Source organism: Chroicocephalus ridibundus, chromosome 9 (genome assembly GCF_963924245.1).
Source record: "Chroicocephalus ridibundus chromosome 9, bChrRid1.1, whole genome shotgun sequence".
Lineage (NCBI taxonomy): Eukaryota > Metazoa > Chordata > Aves > Charadriiformes > Laridae > Chroicocephalus > Chroicocephalus ridibundus.
Genome location: NC_086292.1, coordinates 28485903 through 28503530, shown reverse-complemented (window position 1 = coordinate 28503530; position 17628 = coordinate 28485903). Strand labels below are relative to the sequence as shown.

The 17628-nt window shown below is 56.1% G+C and overlaps 1 protein-coding gene across 2 annotated transcripts in view; it reads right to left on the bottom strand.

The window, feature by feature from the left end:
* Positions 1–381: 381 nt before the first annotated feature.
* ALPK3 (alpha kinase 3) overlaps positions 382–17628 on the bottom strand; it is a 34019-nt gene continuing 16772 nt past the window's right edge. For both annotated transcript variants that reach the window (XM_063345915.1, XM_063345916.1), the window contains 11 exons: positions 14020–14137; positions 12102–13134; positions 6708–8559; positions 5767–5914; positions 4174–4301; positions 3840–3875; positions 3443–3717; positions 3023–3111; positions 2554–2771; positions 2306–2354; positions 382–2138 (listed from right to left, as the gene is read on the bottom strand). In XM_063345915.1, the coding sequence (XP_063201985.1) occupies positions 1817–2138; positions 2306–2354; positions 2554–2771; positions 3023–3111; positions 3443–3717; positions 3840–3875; positions 4174–4301; positions 5767–5914; positions 6708–8559; positions 12102–13134; positions 14020–14137 (4268 nt within the window). In that variant the 3' untranslated portion in view covers positions 382–1816. The remainder of the gene's footprint in view (positions 2139–2305; positions 2355–2553; positions 2772–3022; positions 3112–3442; positions 3718–3839; positions 3876–4173; positions 4302–5766; positions 5915–6707; positions 8560–12101; positions 13135–14019; positions 14138–17628) is intronic.

The window sequence follows — 17628 nt, the reverse complement described above, 5'->3', positions numbered from 1 at the left end:
GCGCGTCTGGTCTTCTCCACTGCCATGATGATGGACATCCCTGTGCACCTTGCAACCAGCGCCCGTAGGTGCTGGCCCCATGGACACAACGAACTGCTCCCAAATAAACCCTGGAAATCCCCGTGTGCCTGCCCTCAGCATCCCTGGCTCTGACTGCAGCCGTCCTGCAGGGCACAGGGCGCTTTATCGGGCTGTAGCCAGCGTTGTCTGCAAACCTCATCAGCTTTAGGGTCCAGCCCTGGCCACCCTCTTCTCACCGGGATGGGGTGCAGAGGGGGATAGAGCCATTACTTGAAGACATTTCCTTCCCCCAAATGCAAAGCCACCCCGTCCCGCCGCACGCTTGGGTGTGTCCTTTCCGCAGGGACCACAGCACCGGGGACCAGGCCAGTCCTTCTCGCTTTATTGCACTCGAGAGCACCCATTCGCCAACAGGGCCACGTTATGTACATCGTTATTTTACAATGACCTAACAACAAAGCACCAGGACCCCGGAGCACGCTGCACTCTCAGCCCCACTCCCTGCCCTCCTCTGCCCGGCTGCACCAAGCCACTGTTTCGGACACCACGCTGCGGGGTGGCCCTGCTGGCACCCGGCGGCCTCCTCTGAAGCCCTGGGGAAGGTGACACTCTGCAGCGAGATGAAGGAGCAGCAGCTGGGGCTCTCTGCAAGCCTCGCTGCCCCCTGCCACGCTCTGCCAGCTGCCTGAGAGAGCCGATGGGCACAAGGGAGGCTTGATGCAACACAGGGCGCTGTACTCTCCCTCGTGAGCATCGCTGCCCATCCACTGCCGTCTCCCGCCACGGGGCCCAGAGGGGGTACTGCCTGCTGCCACCGGGGTAGGGCAGGTGCAGAAGTGGGGGACGACGCTAAGCAAGTGTGACCAGGTCATGCTGTGGGGCTGGGCAGGGCGTACGGGGTCTGTACGCAGCAGGTGGGCAAGGAGGGGTGACTCCTGCTGGCTGGACACCCGCATGGGCCAAAGTGGCGCGAGGCACGGAGGGGAGGCCTCCCTACCTCGCCCCGTGTGAGGTAGAGCATCCTGACCATGGCGCTGGCTGGCACCCACAGCAGCACCGTCACCTGCAGTGTCCACCAGGCAAAGGAGGGGGGGGAAAGCAAAATCGCATCCCCGTGCAGCCGCCGGTACCGATGCCAGCACCCCACCAGGGGACTGGCCTGCACCCCAGAGCCACATGCGGCAGCAGCAGGAGCCCTGCAGCCCACCACTAAACCCCTCTGCAGCAAAAACTTTTAAATCACAGTGCGCCAGGGCAAAGGGGACCGCCTAGGCGCTGTTAGGGTTCACATCCTTGACACAGAGCACTGGCAGGGCTTGGCGCGGTGGCTTTATGGAGGACACAAGGAGGGACATGAGGTGCTGGGAGGCAGGAGGGCAGCCCGGAATCCCAGTTTGCTCGAGGGAGCCAGGCAGAGGGCACGGTGCCGGCAAAGCCAGAGGGAACAGCTCTGACAGCCACTGCCTTAAGGAAGGCAAATGGAGAGACTGGAGAGAGGAAAGCGAGCCCGAGCGTGGGGGGACACGTGGCCCCCAGGCTCCACCACTGGCAGCAGCTCTTGTGAAAAGGTACGGGCGAGGGTTCCAGTTCACAGCCCCTCCATGACCCCGGCCGAGCCGCTCACACTAGCACACACCACACAACGCGAGCGCCACGGGCCGGAGCAGGAGCCATAGGGAGGAGAGCAGGGGCAGCGGCTGCTGCCAGGGTCTCCCTTCCCCGGCCCACTCACGGGCTGCCTCTGGGCTGCTCAGACTGGCATTGGAGCCCGGGGTCCCAGCTGCAGCCGCTCCGGCTACTGTGGGCGGCCAGACCTGCCGCTGTCTCCTGAGCTGGGTTTGAAGGCTGCCAGGGCCTCCCCTGTTTCCGCAGCTCTCCGGGAGCTCTTGGGGCTCACGGCAGCCTTACGGGTCCCCTGGGGACTCGCCAGCCCCTTCTTCTGCAGCTGGGGGCTGGACTGGGCAGATTTCCTACCCATGGAGGGGCTCTTGGAGCCCTTGGGCTTGGCTGGCTCCAGCGTCTTCAGGCCCAGGATGCCGCAGTAACGGTTACACTGGTGAGCGGCCACAAATTGCTCCAGCAGGGAGGGGAAGCAGCTTTCCTTCAGGCCCTGGAACCTGCCAACACAGCCATCCTCAGCCCCTGCTTTGCACCAGGAAACATCTGGCGAGAGCAGTGAGCTGAGGACAAAGCCCAGTCATGCTCACCCCCACGGCCCTCCGCCAGAGCAGCAGAGCTGGGGACAGCTGAGGCCACCCTGCACCAGCAGCTTGGGGTCACTCACCCTTTCAGGTTGGTGGCGATCCGCACGTTGGTCATCTTCCAGCCCACTCCTGCAACAAGAGGGAGGACAACCAGTCTCTGCCCAGAGAAGGATGGGCACCAGCACGAAGGGCAGGTCATGGCCCTGGGAGCTGGGCTCCATGGCACGTGGGGAAAGAGGGAGGAGGGCCAGGCTAGGGCTCGTCCTCCTCCTTTTGCAGGCCAGAGGGTGGCGAGGGGCCACGGGAATCAGATGAGAGATCCCTTTACCTTCCATGTCCGTCACGAGAATGTTTCCATTCGTCCACTGGTAGACCCAATGCTGGAAGGTGCAGCATTTGAGCACGATCTCTGAGGTGCCTCGTGCCACCAAGCTGCCATCTCTCTCAGTGACACAGTACTGCTCGCAGGGCCTGCCCAGGTCCTCCTCCATGGTGGCATAGGGGATGTTGTTGGACGGTCGGTAAATCAGGTACACAGGAATTATCCTGCGCAGGAGTGCAGAGATGGGGTCAGCACCAGCCGGCAAGCTCTGCCACCGCAGCACGTGGAGATGTGCACCGTGGTCTGCAACCCTGGCTTGTGCCTTCTCCCCATGCCTTCCCCCCAGTATCCCTCCCGCGTGAGGGTGGAAGAACAGGGTGCTGCCCCTCAGGATGTCCCCAGCACCCACAGGGAACCCTCCTGCCATCCCCCAGGACACTCTGCCAGGCTGTCAAGCCAGTGGAGCCTTACTTACTCAGGCACCGCTCCAAAATCAGGGACGGCTCGTGCCTCAGCAGCAAAGATCTTGCAGTACTCGCGGCTGGAATTCTGGATTTTACATTCCTGGAGAAGCAAGCAAGAGAGTCAGGGCCCTGTCCCGCCTTGCACCACTGCCTCCCTAGGACCCCCTGCCTGGCGAGGTATTCCTTGGGACCGCTGCCAGTTGTTTCCCTGAGCAAAGGACAAGTGACAGAAAAGCTCCAAGCAGCTCAGTGCTGCTCAGAGAGAAGAGCTGTAGCCAAGAATAACAAGGACACCGGCAGCCCGCTTGGACAGCTCGACCCCTCCGGAGCATTCAGGAAAGTGGATAGAAATAAAGAAAGTGGGCACAGAGCTCAGGACTGCGGCTCAGACAGATGGAGGAGGAGTGGGGAGACAGGCGGAGGGTGCCCACCTGGATGGTGATATCGTAGTTCTTCTCGATGAGGCTGTTCTCATTCTTGGTCCCAAAGACAATGAAATTGTGCACTTTGATGACGCAGGTGCAGCCAGACTCAAAGATGGGCTCCAGGCCGTAGATGGCTCTGGCACGGCAGGCTTTGCGCAGGAAACCGGCGCCCACTTCCATGTCCTCGCTCACCACACGCCCGAAGAGCTTATCCCCCCAGTAGCCTGCATCAGCCAAGCCCTTGGCGAACACCATGGGCGTCATCTCGATCTCCTCTCCAACTGGCGGGGGGAAGAGCAGGTGAGGGGGGACAAGGGGGACACCTCCTGCCCCCACCACAGAGCTGCCTGTCCCCGGCACAGCGAGGGGCAGCAGTTGCAGCTTGTCAGCACATGGCCCTTACCTTCAATCTCTTCCCGCAAGACAAATCCTGACAGCACTAGAGGAGACACAAAGCAAAAAGGCGTCAAGGACTGCCAGGATCCCCCCCTGCCCCACAGGTAGATGGGACACCGAGGGATACCAAGGAGGATGGCACACAGAGACGGCAAGGAAGGAGGTGTGAATCACTCATAAATTAGCAGGTGGAGGCAGAGGCACCTCACAGAGGCGGTGTTTGGGGGGTGCAGGGCTCCCCCTCTGCAGCCTGCCACCAAGCCCTCTTTGTGGCTTGCCGCGCTGCCCCACAGCACAGCCAGGCAGCCCATAGAGCTGCCAGGCTGCTGAGGGCTCCTCACCTTCTGGGCTGAGCAGGAAATCGGTGGAGTCAGTGCCGTACTCGTTGCTGATCACGCACCGGTAGACCCCGCAGTCCTTCTGGGACGCCTGCACGACAGCCAAGGCTGCCTGGCCCTCGTCGCCGGCGCTGGAAGAAAGCGGAGCATGGCATCAGCCCCGTGTGACGCGTAGGGGCACAGGGGAGCCCTGTCACACGCACTGCGGGGGGGGCACCACGCCGCCCTTGGAGGGCTGGAAGAGGGCTGCAGAGGAAGCCAGCCCCAGAGCATCCCAGCTGCTCCCCAGCACCTCATGACACCAGGAGTCTTGCCCTGCAGTTTGTACTCACAGAGATGCTCATCTTCCAGGCAAGCCCGGCAAAATCTGGCCAAGACTGGGCTACAGACCGATAAAGTTACTTGCCTTCAGGGTGGCTGAGTCAGGGCTGCGCTTGGGCTAACAGACCTGCATCTAGATGGGATGGCTGGAAGGCAAACAGCCACAGGGGTGTCCAGCTTCGTTTTCAGCCGTTCAGGGGTGAGGGCAGACAGCACCCCCCATCCTGCAGCCCCCCCTCTCTGAGGGCCTGGCAAAGCACGAATTCAGCACCAGCAGGCTTCCAGCCTTCTCCAGCCTGCAACACCGAGCTTTGGGCTGGCAGTCCCTCTAGCCAAGGTGATGACACACCGGGCAGACAGGTCTCCACAAGAACCAAAGGCCCGTTTCTGACCCCCATGGCCGGCGTGAACGAGCAAGGGGATGATGGGCCGCAGAGGGAAGAGGTGGGACCCTCATCCTGAGACCCGCTGGCTGAGCCGGCCCTGCTCTGGTCAGCTAGAAGGCAATGGCCACTCCTGGTCCACCTGCCCCAGCTCCAGTATCTGCCATAGGAGATCATTTCGGCCCCAGAAGCACCTCTTTCTGCCTGCTCATTATAAAGGGAGCTCAAGGGACACTCCAAGGCATCAGGCAAATCCTACCCAGCGTGGGTGATGTTCCCACACAAGCTCCCTTGGGCTTGAGAACAAGTTGCTCTCCGTAATGCACCCAAAGGAGCACCCAGGATACAGCATGCCACCCGGCTGTCTGAACATGCTCTCCCAGTGCAAGGGCAGTGCCAAGGGACACAGCCAGGGCTGCTTTTTCCCTGGTGGTGCTTGTCAGCGGTGGCTGCATGGAAACACCTGCTCGGGTGCAGTGTCCAGAGCCTCCCAGCACAGCTGCCCCCCTACGTGTATCACTTGGGGTCCCAGTTTTGCAGCCCATACCCAGTTCTCAAACCCAAAGATGGGCACAGCACCTTCCTGGCCCTCCCCGAGGTTCGGGGTCAGGCTCTGCCCTCCCCAGGGCTACTCAAAGCACCAGCCCTTAAGTTAGGCTCCAGATGGACCATCAATAGGACAAATTTGCTGGCAATTCCCCATCTGGGCGATCCCTCCCTCCCCGGGCACCGAGAAGGTAAAATTTACAACATACCGTGCCACGCAATGAGCTTCCCATGCAGCCTAACACAGAAGGGGCATCTTCACCCCAGCAAACGCAAGGAGCCGGGTTTAACACACGAACCCAGGGCTATGAGCAAGGACTACAACAAAGCGGAGCCGGCAGGTTACCTCCTTTGGGCTTCTGCTACAGGGATCTCGTCCTTGTACCACATCAGCTTAGAATCACTCAAAATATTGAAGAACTGGCACCAAAGTTTCAGGTTTCCTGACGCATCGGAAAATTGTTCTGCCCTGATCTTACGAATCACCTGTGGAGCTAAGGACAGGGTGCAAAGAGATGGATGGTGAGACACACAGTGCTGTCTGCAGCTGCGCTGCTGCTTAGGACTCTGGTGTTGGGTGTTGCATGTGTGTCGGCACAGCCCGGTATAACATCGCCTTCCCAGGGAAGGTCTCAGAGCTCCACTTGGATAAATACGGTGGGATACAAGTGGTACAAATTTGTTCCAACAGTGCAGCACCACAACACCTAGTGGGGCTCAGCCAGAGGCAACGCAGAGAAACACCATGCGATGTTGGAGGAAGCTTTGATCTACTCAAGTAGGGATTTCTCAAGGTTGCCTTTACTTTTGCAAGAGGGCTGATTTCCACGAGGGTATCATCTGGCTCCCGCAAGCACTTCAACAGCAGGATTATGCCTTTTCTAATTTGATGCCATGAGGGATCAAATTAGCATTGACCACAGAGGTGGAAAAGGAGCGTGCACCCCACTGACCCCCATTGGGCCCCGACCAGCATGAGGCATGGTGAGGACCAGGACATGCAGACCAAGAACCCGAGGATTATGATTCCTTTGCCACGGCTAAGTCCCGGCTGTGGAGACAGCCAGTCTCAGCACTGCCATCTCTTGCGTTCCTCTGCCCTCCCTGCACTAGGGAAGAAGTCTTGGGGCAGACTTTTGGCTTTCATACGGCCAAAGGGCGATGCTGAAAACCCTGCAAACGCACAGAACCCACGTGGCCCCAGCTGACTATCACCAGCCCAGTTGGCCAGGCTCCCTTTGTAGGCAACAAGGAAACATGCTTCACGGGGATCACCTCTTCCCTTACCTTTAAATGGGTTATTTGCTTTCTTGGATTCTGCTGGCTGTGCTTCTGGCTTAGCATCTTCAGGTACCTCGTGGTCACCACTGCTGTCACTTGTGGGCTCCTCATACAGCTTAGGCACCTCCAACGTGGCCATCTTCCTCGTGAGAGTTGGTGAGCGTTGCTCCATGGGAGGGGATGGAGCCAGGGCAGGTGTCTGCAGCTGGGCTGCGCTCTTCCTGGATTGCCGTGGTGAAACGGTAGGACTTCTCACATGACCTTGGCTCTCTGGGATTGCCTCCTCTTCCTCCCCTACCTGCTTGGTTTTTGGCAGGTATATTTTGCGTCGGGCCCCGGAAGCAAGCTCCTCTGGTGTAGCACAAGGTAGCACTGCCAGAAGGTCACCAGGGTTTTCTTTCTCAGGGCTGGCTGGAGGTAAATTGGAAATATCACTAGGAAGCTGCCCTGCTCCTGCTGCTGGCATGCTGCCCACCACGATGGCGGGCACAGAGAGCTGGGGTGGCCCCTCTGCCTCGGGAGTGACCCTGGTACGCCTCTTTGGTGGCACAGGTTTGCAAGCCAGCATCTCCTTGCTGGTAACAAACTCCTCATTGATCATGCCCGTGATCCGCCTGGACGTCCTAGGGGTCAGAGGCAAGTTTTCTGCTGTCTGGAAGAGCTGATTGTTTTGTACCTTTTCCAAAACTCTCCTGGAGGTGCGGGGGCTCAAGCCTGCAATGCCTATCTCTGGGACCACGGCCTCCTCTGCCTCAGGCTGCTCCTTGTCTCTGGGGTCTGCGTCTTCTTTTGTGGCATCCTTACTGCTATCCGACATCTGTAAAAGCAGCAGCAGGTAGTTCTTCAAGGAGGAAACAAGGTTTTTGTGCTGCACCTTCTCCTCCAAAGACATCTCCTGAGGTCTGTCGGGGCTAGGCAGGACCAGTGGTACCTGTGGTTGAACCTCAGTGACTCCTTCAAAAGCGCCCGAAGGTGCTGCCAGTTGCTGACGTGGAGTTGTGTCTGTTTGCTCTCCTCCCTCCTTCCCCTGAGGTCCCATGGCCACCGGTTTGGCACTCTCCCCTGCTAACGTGCTGGCTGGAAGCTTCTGTTGCAGGGCAGATCCACCCGCCTGTTTGATTTCGGTTTCTCTGCTCGCAGGAGGCAGCAGCTGGGCTCCAGACGGGACCACCCCTGCCGTAGCCTCCATCCCTGGGGTGACGTGAGCTGCAAGTGGTACATCCTGAGCCGCCGCCGTCCCTGCTGCAGGAGTGGGAAGCCTCTCTTCCTTGGCAACTGGAACTGAGACAGGAGCTGCAGTTTCAGTCTCCTGATGCCCCAAAGGGGTCCCTCCCACCTCCTTGTGCACAGTCCCCGGAGATGGCTCCTTTGCACTGCTCTGTCCTGACTCTGCACCGGGATGGCTCCCGGTCACCTCTGCTCCTGCTCCTTTGCACTTTCCATCCTCTATTGCTGTCTGATGTGTGATTTGCTCAAGAGGAGTGTTTTCTCCAGGCTCTGGAGGACTCGATTTCATTAGCAATGGCTCTTCCTCACCTTGGCTCTTGTCCTCTTGATTTGACAGTCCTTGCTGGGTCTCCCTGCCCTCGGGAGCATGGGAATGTCCTTCTGCCTGCTTCCTAGATGGACGGTGTTCTTTGGTGGGCTCCACGTGGTCTGGAGAAGGTGCTGGTGGCTTTGGCGTCTCCCGAGGCCTCAGCCGAGGGTTCGTCCTTTTCCCAGACTCCCTGATCTCCTGGCAGGCAGGCATCTCTTTCCTGAGCTCCTCTGACTTGTTGGCTTGCTGACCGGTCTCTATGGTTGGACTGGACACCGGGTGTTTTAGGCCACTAGCAGGCTGTCCCACTGTTGCTGCAACCTAGTGAAGAGAAGAAAATAGAAAATTAACATAATTTTACTGCCTGGGTCTGCTCAGAGTGCTTGTGGTCCACCTATACCATATGGCACTGCCCAACTTCTGCTTGAATCGTAAGTATTAACCCGGCATCGCTGATACTCGTTCATCCAGGGCCTCCTGGCTTTGCCATCGTCCTGCAGTAGTAGGTCCCACAGACCCCGTCACGCTGCACAAAGTGTTTTTTCTTTTAATCGGCTCCAACCCTTCTGCCTTTCAATGCCTTGTTTGTGCACAAAGAGGCAGGGGATCTGTCTCTCTAGAACATTCAATGGCTTTTAATTCAATCCATTCTGACAAGGCACCTTCCCAAGGAGCAACACTTCCCCATTTTCTCCAGCCACGGCCGAGACCCTGTATAATTTTCTTGCTCCTTTTTTAAGACTTGGTGCTCCCCCTATACTATATCTGCAATCTCCACTCTGGGATGGGGCGATCGGCATGTCACACACTATCTGGATGAGGCTGCCCAAGTGATTTATAGCGAAACCGTACACCGTGACGTTATCTGCGCTATTCGACCATCCTGTTTCTTTGACATTCGGGAAGCTCAAATGTTTCCGACTGCAGCTGCACACCCGCAGACGTTTCAGCAAGCTGCCCGCTGTGACGGCTGAGCTTTATCCTGAGGAGATCTGGTGAAATCCTCCAGCCAAGGGGCACTATCTATTTTTGTAGGATAAGGCTCAGAGAAGGCAGCGACACTGCTGATACACGCCACGCCTGGCTGATGCTCAGTTAGCAACATCAGGGCAAGCACATGGGAAGAGGGCACCCATGCAATGGGTTCCTCTGCCATCCCAGAGGATCTGCTGCTAAGGATTGTCTCCTGAGGTCCCCGATGTGAGCTTTAAGCCTCCAAAATGAGGTGCACGGGAAAGGAGGCTGTAGCACTTGGCCCTTCTATTTTGTGCCACCTCAGCTGTGTTTGAATGCTTGGAAAAAGCAGGAAAGATAACGCTGGTCTCTCAGCGAGCCCTTCCCCGAGGAATTGTTATGACAACGGGGATATCAGAGGACTGGGGTGAGAGAAGCAGCATTAGGGGGTCATTCCTGCACACAAAAGTCAACCCTGCTTCCTTAGTAGACCCCAAAAGCTGCCAAAGGCCGGGCGGTTTCTGTCTCCAGAGACAGAGATAGGGCCCCGGTTGACAGGGTTGCACAGGCAACCCCAACGTCCCTGCTGCTGTTCCCTGGAGCCACCCGCCCAGCCTGAGGGTCACACCACAGAGCATCCCTGCACTCAGCCGTGAAAGGGTCCATTTTCAGAGACAGACGGGCTTCATGCAGCGAAACCCCCTGGGTTTTACCATGGCATTTGGTCCTCCGTGGCACGGAAAGGGATGGAGATGGACACAGCCCAGTCCAAGGGCCCGGCAGCCCTGGTCCCTCTGCTCAGGGGCTGAGCAGCACAGCACCAGAGGGCTGGGGATTCACGGAGGGATGCACAGAGGTGGCTCTACACAACGGCGCTGGTCAGTGGGGACATCTCTTCGGCTAAAGCGGGACTGGCACTTGGAGGAAATTTGCTTGTCATTGGCGCACAAACTAAAGCTTGTTCAGCAAAGCTTTCTGGGAGCTTTTCAGAAAAGTATCTGTCCTCAAGTAATCATAAAATGCTCAAAACTAGGGCCATATAAAAGAAATATAATGAAATTGTCAGTTTCAAAGTTAGGCAAGAGCGATCATCATGTGAATCCCGTTTCTGCTCTGCTCTTGTGCATGAGGATGTTGAGAGCCCGGCCACGGTCTGGCATTTCGCAAAGCCCTTCTGCTACGGATAAATCCAGCTGGAAAGAGAAGCCTCGTGCATGAGGCTCAGCTAGGTCCCGGGGCCAGGAAAACACTCATGTTACGGCCCTGTCTTGTTTAAGGGAAAGAATAAAAAAGAAAAAGACAAGCAACCCGTGTCCTGGGGAGTGAAAATACCCTCAAACACGCTCAGAGTCAGCTTTAAAGGGCTTTAAAATAGCTTATTTGGTCACACAAAAGCCTGAGCACTTTCCCCAGCATCACCCACTAGCTGAAGCATTCAAATTCAAATCAAAAGCATTCCTTTTTGTCTACTCAAAGGCACAGCAGCTGACAAGCTACAGGTTTCCCTCTGTGAGTGGGTTTTTGAAGAGGAAAATACCTTGATCCGTGTCAGTGGCTCAGGGATGACAGCCCAAGCCTGGCAGCTACGCACCAACTCTCTCCACCCTCCTTAAGAGCACGGGGCGTAAAAATGAGCAGAGAGGGAGAAAACGAATTGCTTTGCCACGGGCCTGCACGCACGGCAATAATTTCTGCAGCAATATGTGATGCTGATGGGTCAGGTTAAAGATGGGTTCAGGGTGCTGCACTGCAGCAAGTCCAGCACCCAGATACTGGCTTCTCTGCGTAACACGGCAGGTTTCTTACTGGTAAATGGTGCTCCTACCTAAGAGAAATCTAGAAGAGGAAGAAATGAGTGTTGTTTTTTTTCCCCCCACTGGAGCACCCAGCAGTCCCGCTTTCTACATCGTGGATGTTTCCTCATCCGTAAGTATTTGCGTTACCTGCCGAGGAAGATGCGCTGCCCCCGGAGTGCCTCCTCTGAACAGCCTTGGTCTGTACTGAAAACACCTACCATGGCTCAAACGCCAAATCCTGATGGCACCTGCAAACCGGACTCAGAGAACCTTTTACCACAGGAGGGGTCATTAAAGATAAAAGGGCAACAAAAAAAACCCAACCCAAAACAAAAAAAAAAAAAACACTGGTACCTTCCAATCTAACATTTTCATGGAAAATGCTTCAGGTTAAGTGACAAAAATAGAAGTTGACTAAAAGATGCGGTGAGGGTCAGGAGCAGGTGCTGTGCCCTGGCCCTGCATCGCCACCACAATGAGTCTTGCAACAGACTTTTTTCCAACAGGGGAGAGCCAAAAAATAGCCCAGATCTACTGTATACATGTTGCACTGTAAACAAAATTCAAGGCCCTGCCTGGCGCAGCTCACGTGGCGTACCTGGCACGCTGCGCTCATTTGCATGGGGGGCTCATTAAGTGCCGGCTGAAGCTCCGGCTCAATTGCTAAACTGAACAGATGTCATCAGTCTCGCTGTCTGTCCTACGCACAAGGCATCCACCTCCAGCTATTAATAGCCATTCAGCGCTCCCTGTGCTTAACTGATTTGGGAACATTTCGCATGAGGTCAGCCTGCCGATTAAACAGGAGAGCTCACAGCACGCCCCAGGCCACCCGGAGACCAGCTGCTCGGCCACAGGGCCCTGACGTACATCTCTCCTCACCACCTCATCTGACATTTATTTGGAGATGGAGTGGAAGCTCTGCTGTCTGGGCACACAAAGCCCAGCAAGCCTTTTTTCCTGGGTGTTTTAGCCAGCGAAGACCTAGGAAGCCTCTGCAGCAGCTCCCGTGGGCAACATGCAGCCTCCCAGGGCTGGTGCCACAACACAACCCTGCAGCACCAATACGTTCTTGCTGCAACCCTTGCATTGGCTGCTTTCTGTCCTAGTTACCTCTGGACTGACGGCTTTGTTTCCTTCGGACTTCTGTGCTTGGTGCTGGCCTCTCTGTCCCTCGGAGGGCACAGGTCCTGCCTCCGACACCTCTGAGGACGATGGAGCATCCTCTGTCTGTCTGCTGACAGCCACAGACTGCTGGGCAGCCTCGCTCGCAGCTTTTTCCTTGGCTCCTGCCTCCTCCTTCCCTGCTGCCGGCTTCACTTGATTATCGAAATACATCTCTTTCAAAGAGAAGTGCACATCGCCATTGATTTTAGTGTCCTGATTCACAGCTTTCCCAGGCTCTTTGATTTTTGGACTGTTTTCCACCTCTTGATCATTTGGCACCCTCAAATGTGCGTTCCTGCGTAAGGGGACGGGAGGGGCAAACCTTGGATTTGGAGAGGGGTTGGCCCTGTCTCGCCCACTTTCTTCTCGCTTTGAAACTTCCTGCTTTGCTGCTGGAGGAGCCTCTACCTTCTTTTTCTTTTTAGCTGCAGAGTCTTTGGTCATCGGCTTACTTGCTAGGTCCTCCACCGTCTCGTAGATGTACGTGAGAAAGCCATTCCCATTCTCCTCCACACTTTCCAAAGAGGCATCTCCGTTGGTGGTCACCTCTGCTTTCAAAGGTGCTATCAGTTTGTTTGGAAAGCCCGTCACCACATTGACGGGCGGTTCCTTCGGCTCAGCGACATCCTCATGTAAACTGGACTGGGAATCGGCAACGTGCACTTTTGCTGCATCCTCCTTCTCCCACTGAGAGGCTCCGGACCGGAGATTCAGATCCCTGGCCAGCCTCCGCTTTCTCTGAAGCCGATCGGGGCTCATTCCCTGCAACTTCTCCACCTCCACATTTTCTTTCCCGCGTTTCTTGCCCTGTTCTATCTCTCGTAGCTTTTCTGCAGCTTTTCTCTTAATTTTGTCAAACCACTTCTGATGGATTTTGAACTCCGTCATGGTTCCCACTTCCAGCACGCCAGAGCAGGATACAATGCCTTTGTTATTTCTAGCTGAGGCCTGGTAAATACCCGCATCTTCCTCTCGGCACCTGGAAACCAAAAGCTCTGCGTGAGACCTGCCCATCCTCCCCAAGCACTACCGCTGGGCACACAGGCATGCACGTTCTCCCACTTCTTGCTCCAGAGGGGCCAGAAGATGAAGACGTGACCCTTGAGGTGCACATGGTAGGTCTGGAGGCCTGGGGCTGGCCTCCCTCCCCAGGCTCTGCCTGTTCTCAGCACTAGCACATAAGCAAGTTGGAAGTTAAATCAGTGCCCAGCTCCTCCCCGGGCTGTAACTCTGATAATAGAGGGCTGTGATGGAGGAGGAACACCTAACACCAGGCTTCCCAACTGTTCTCAGCCACACTCCTCTGCAGGATCTTCTCCTCTCAGCTCTTCACAGCCTACGTGACATTCCTGCTCTTCCTCCACCCTTGACTTCATCAGTAGACTGCCAAAGCAGCACTTTCCTTCCCTGACGTCATGGTAAGAGCTACGAAAGGCCTTCCTGGGCAGGGCCCTTCCCCTCTCTGCCCTTGTTCATGACATTCCTATGAACTGTTTCTGTCCTTGTCCTGCCCAGTCCTCCAGCCCACCATCCTGGAGGCAGCCAGTGCTTTCCCTTCACTCCCCTTCATCCAGCCCTAATGCTACCAGCACTGGAAGGCTCCAGAGAGAGGAATTTCTCCTGACCTTCCCCTTGCTTCTGGCACAGCAGCTATCCCTGGATGCAGTAATGGATGTTGTACTGATGTGATCTGGGAGTCATCAAAGCAAAGAGCTGAAGGGGAAGGGACAGCTGGGAACACAGCTATGAGGAGCACAAGGGGCCAGCACGGGTGCTGGGGGGAGGTCACTGCTGACAGCCAGCTCCTCCAAGCACTGAAAACGTGCTCAGGGCTCCCATCGCCAAATCCAGCTTCTTTACTCACTTGTACAGCTGCAGGGTGTGACGATTTCCATGGCGGAATATCTCATACTTGGGTAAGCCACAGTAACGGTCCATCTCCTCATCATCCTTATACCACGTCACCTCTGGCTGCGGGTATCCTGGGGACGAGACGGACGGTACATCAGGGTGTGAAACATTGCAAACAGCAGCACAGCAAGCCTGCTCCCGCGGGGACAAGGTATCAACAGCAAACCGAAATGCGCGGCAGAATAGGATACATGTTATTCTGGGCTCGCCACATTCTTTAAATCGCACAGCAGCAGAAGTATTGTGAGTGGAAACCTGATGGGCTTATCCAAGCCTTTTATCACCCCTTGTAACAGGGCTATTTTTGAGAAAAAAAAAATCCCAGCACTTCATTCCTGAACAGAGGGGAGGTGATCACACGATCATCTCCTGTAACACTGACAGGGAGGAGAAGGTGAGCATACTGTCACTTTTCTATGAAGAGGCATGTTTTGATGAGACTGAAGCTAAGGTTAGAAAGCAGGCATTCGCCCCTCCATGGAGCTCTCAGCATTTCACTAAGTGTCACAGCCTGTAAGCTGATCCAAAAGTTTCCATTGAACAGAAACAACCTTGATTGCATCACAGCCAGCTTGGTGTCCTACAAATGTCACTTGACAACAGATGTCACCTGCCTTTTCAGTAGAATGACATCATGACGTGTGTGACTGGCTGGCTAGCAGGCTGGGCACGCAGCTGCGTTCCCCACCACCAACGGCGGTGGTGGATCAGCAGGAGTGCCCCACATGGACCAGAGCTAGCCACAGCCCTCGTCTCCCACCGACAGCAGCTCCAGCTCAGAACAAGAGCAGTTTTCAGGGGAAAACCGCTTGAGCCAGCGGCCAACATGGGTTCCTGTACTTCACACGGGGCTCCTGGCACAGCCAAGCTGACCCTAAGGGCATGGGATAAAAGTTTCAATGATCACATCATGCCTCCGCTTAAGTTGATGCGCTGAACACTTGTTCGATGCCCCAGGGTAGGTATCCAAAGCTTATCTCCTGCCAATGCCCCTGCTGGCTTTCAGAGCTGCCGAAGTGAAGGAATGCTGCTCACCTCCACCAGCCCCCAAGGGTCTCCTCAGCAGGCCCCAGCACCCCGAAGGCAGGGGTCAGCGCTCATGGACGGCCCTGGCAAGGGCCAGCAGGGGCTCTCCAGGAACACCCAAAGCGTCCAGACCCAATGGCTCAGAATAGAGAGAGGGCAGGGACAGGGCACTACCTACCTACCCCAGGTACTTCCCAGCTGCTAACTCACAGGCTTCAGGGCTGACCAGGACCCTTTCAATCTCCGGGGCGAGGAGTCTCCTGCTTGCAGCTGCCAGGGATGCTGGCAGCCAGTAGCAATGCCCGAGCCCAGCTTATGCCTGCTCCCATGAAGGTCCCATAGCAGGAGCGAAAGACCAGGAACAAAGACTCATCACTGGGAATCTGCTCTGGTTTTGGGTGATTTATAATACCTTTGATCAGAAAAGCAGCACATGCCAAATCTCCTCCTCGTGTATCGCTTGGTTCCCCCCACCTGCATCTGCTCCTCCACTGCGCCCCTCTCCCCATCCTGTTGCTTGTCGGGGCTCTCCCGTGTCCTCTGGCCCCTCAAGGGACTTGGCCTGCTGCCCCAGAGAGGGTTGAGGAAATAATCTCAGAAGAGTTTTACTTTGCTGTTCTCCTCCACGAACAACAGCCATCCCCATAGCCCAAACACCCCCACAGCCCAGATCTTATTCTCTTCTCTTTCCCTTCTTCACTGAGGTCTCCAGCTCTGCGTTGCTTCTGCATCTACCCTCTCCATACTCCCTGCCTGTACTCTCTCAGGTCTCAGATGTCTCTCACATCCTTTCCTGTCTCATTCCCCTCCCACTGCTGCCAGCAGCTTTAGCTTTCTGTTGGTTATTGCCTCGTTCCTCCTCTTCTGCAGGAAGCCAAGTCATTACTTTCTCCTGAAGCTCTTCGTGTGAGGCTCCCCATCCTCCCCTTCGGTCCCTGTCTCACCACACTCTGCTCTATGCTGCTGCTCTCACCCTCCAAACCAGTTCCTGGCTCAAGTGCAAAGCCCTCAGATACCTGCAGCTGAAGCGAATGAGCCCTAAGCTGCTAACTGGGGGAGGCCACAAGAGTATCCCAGTGATGGGATCACCAGGGATCGATGCTGCTGCTGCTTCTATTTTCCATAAATATTAGCTACTGACCATACTTGGCAGCAGGACCCTGCGCTGAACGAGCCTGTGGCGGTTTCTTTCTGCTCCAGGAATGAGGAACAAAACAATTTTCATACACAGCTCACAGTTTGCCCAGAGCAATCCTACCCCTCCCAAGGGCTGCTCCTTCAGGCGAGACCTTCAGGTCTGTAATGCAGCAGAGCTGGCAGGTAGATTTTCATAATAGCCTGCAAACAGCAATCACAGCACTTCATTCTGGGAACTGCAAAGCATATCATTTCCGAGAAGCCCTGTGATGTCCCCCCGTGGCCTCTGCAGCTGATTCCCATTCCCAGCTGACATCTGCCGGAAAGAGCTGCAATTTCCATAGCTGCACAGTGCCTCAATGAAAGGCTTTTCCCCCTGTAAACTCCCTTGGACCTGTAGCAGTGTGTCCTTGAGGCGACCTGCTCCCTACCAGGGGCCACCGCCGTATGGCCCAGTGCAGCAATGAGGGAGCAGCCCCTGTTGCAGCCAAAGAGAGCAAGCACTGGCTGGAAACCTGCACCAGAGGCACGCTGAAAGGCTTCCCCCCCGGCCCACGCAGAAACAGTGGCCCCAGCTGCCTGCCCAAACACCATCCCTCCCTCCCCAGGGGCTGCAACCAAAGTCAAGCAGGGGATGGAGAGACGCCTGTACAGGGACAAGGCTCCCTGGCATGCCCTGTGCTCCACTGGGGAGGGGAACTGCTGCTGACACTGCAGACATCCATCCTCAGGCTGCCCAAATACCTTCCCCTGCTCTGGGGGACAGGCACCACTCCGGGAACATCCCCTGCAGCCACAACATCCGCAGCTTGCCCGGCTGCTGTGATGGGCCAGTTCCAAGGGTGCCACTGGGACGGGGTGGCTGAGTCCAGGGCTCCATGGGTGGGCATTGCCACGCTGCAGGGTGCTGGATGGCCACCCTTGGCATAAGTGCATTGCAAGACAGAGCAGCCATTCATAAATCAGGCACTCGCCCTTCCGAAACCTGTTCCTCCCGCAGAAACCCCGTGCAGCTTGTGCCAAGAGGGATTTGCCGGTATCCACCAGCGCGTGCCCCGCAATCGCAGACAGAGCTGTGCCGGGTGTTCCTAGGGAGGAGGGCAGGCATCCACTGCACATCTTGGAGCCCAGCAAGAGGTTTTTGGGAGGTGTGTCTTCCCGCAGCATTGCTCCAGCGTGATGGCCAGCCACTGCAGGACCCAGAAGACTTTTCTGAGGAAGGATTTTTTTTTTTTGAGAGATCGCCAGGTTTAGATCAAACATTCTTCCTCTCAAAGCTGTTAAAGTCCACGAAGTCTTCCAAGCTTTAGTGACCTCATCCAAAACAGTTCTTGCAATAGGTATCCCAAAATCAGCCAGAGACATTCTAAAGAAACGTTTTGTGATATTTTTTGGGCTG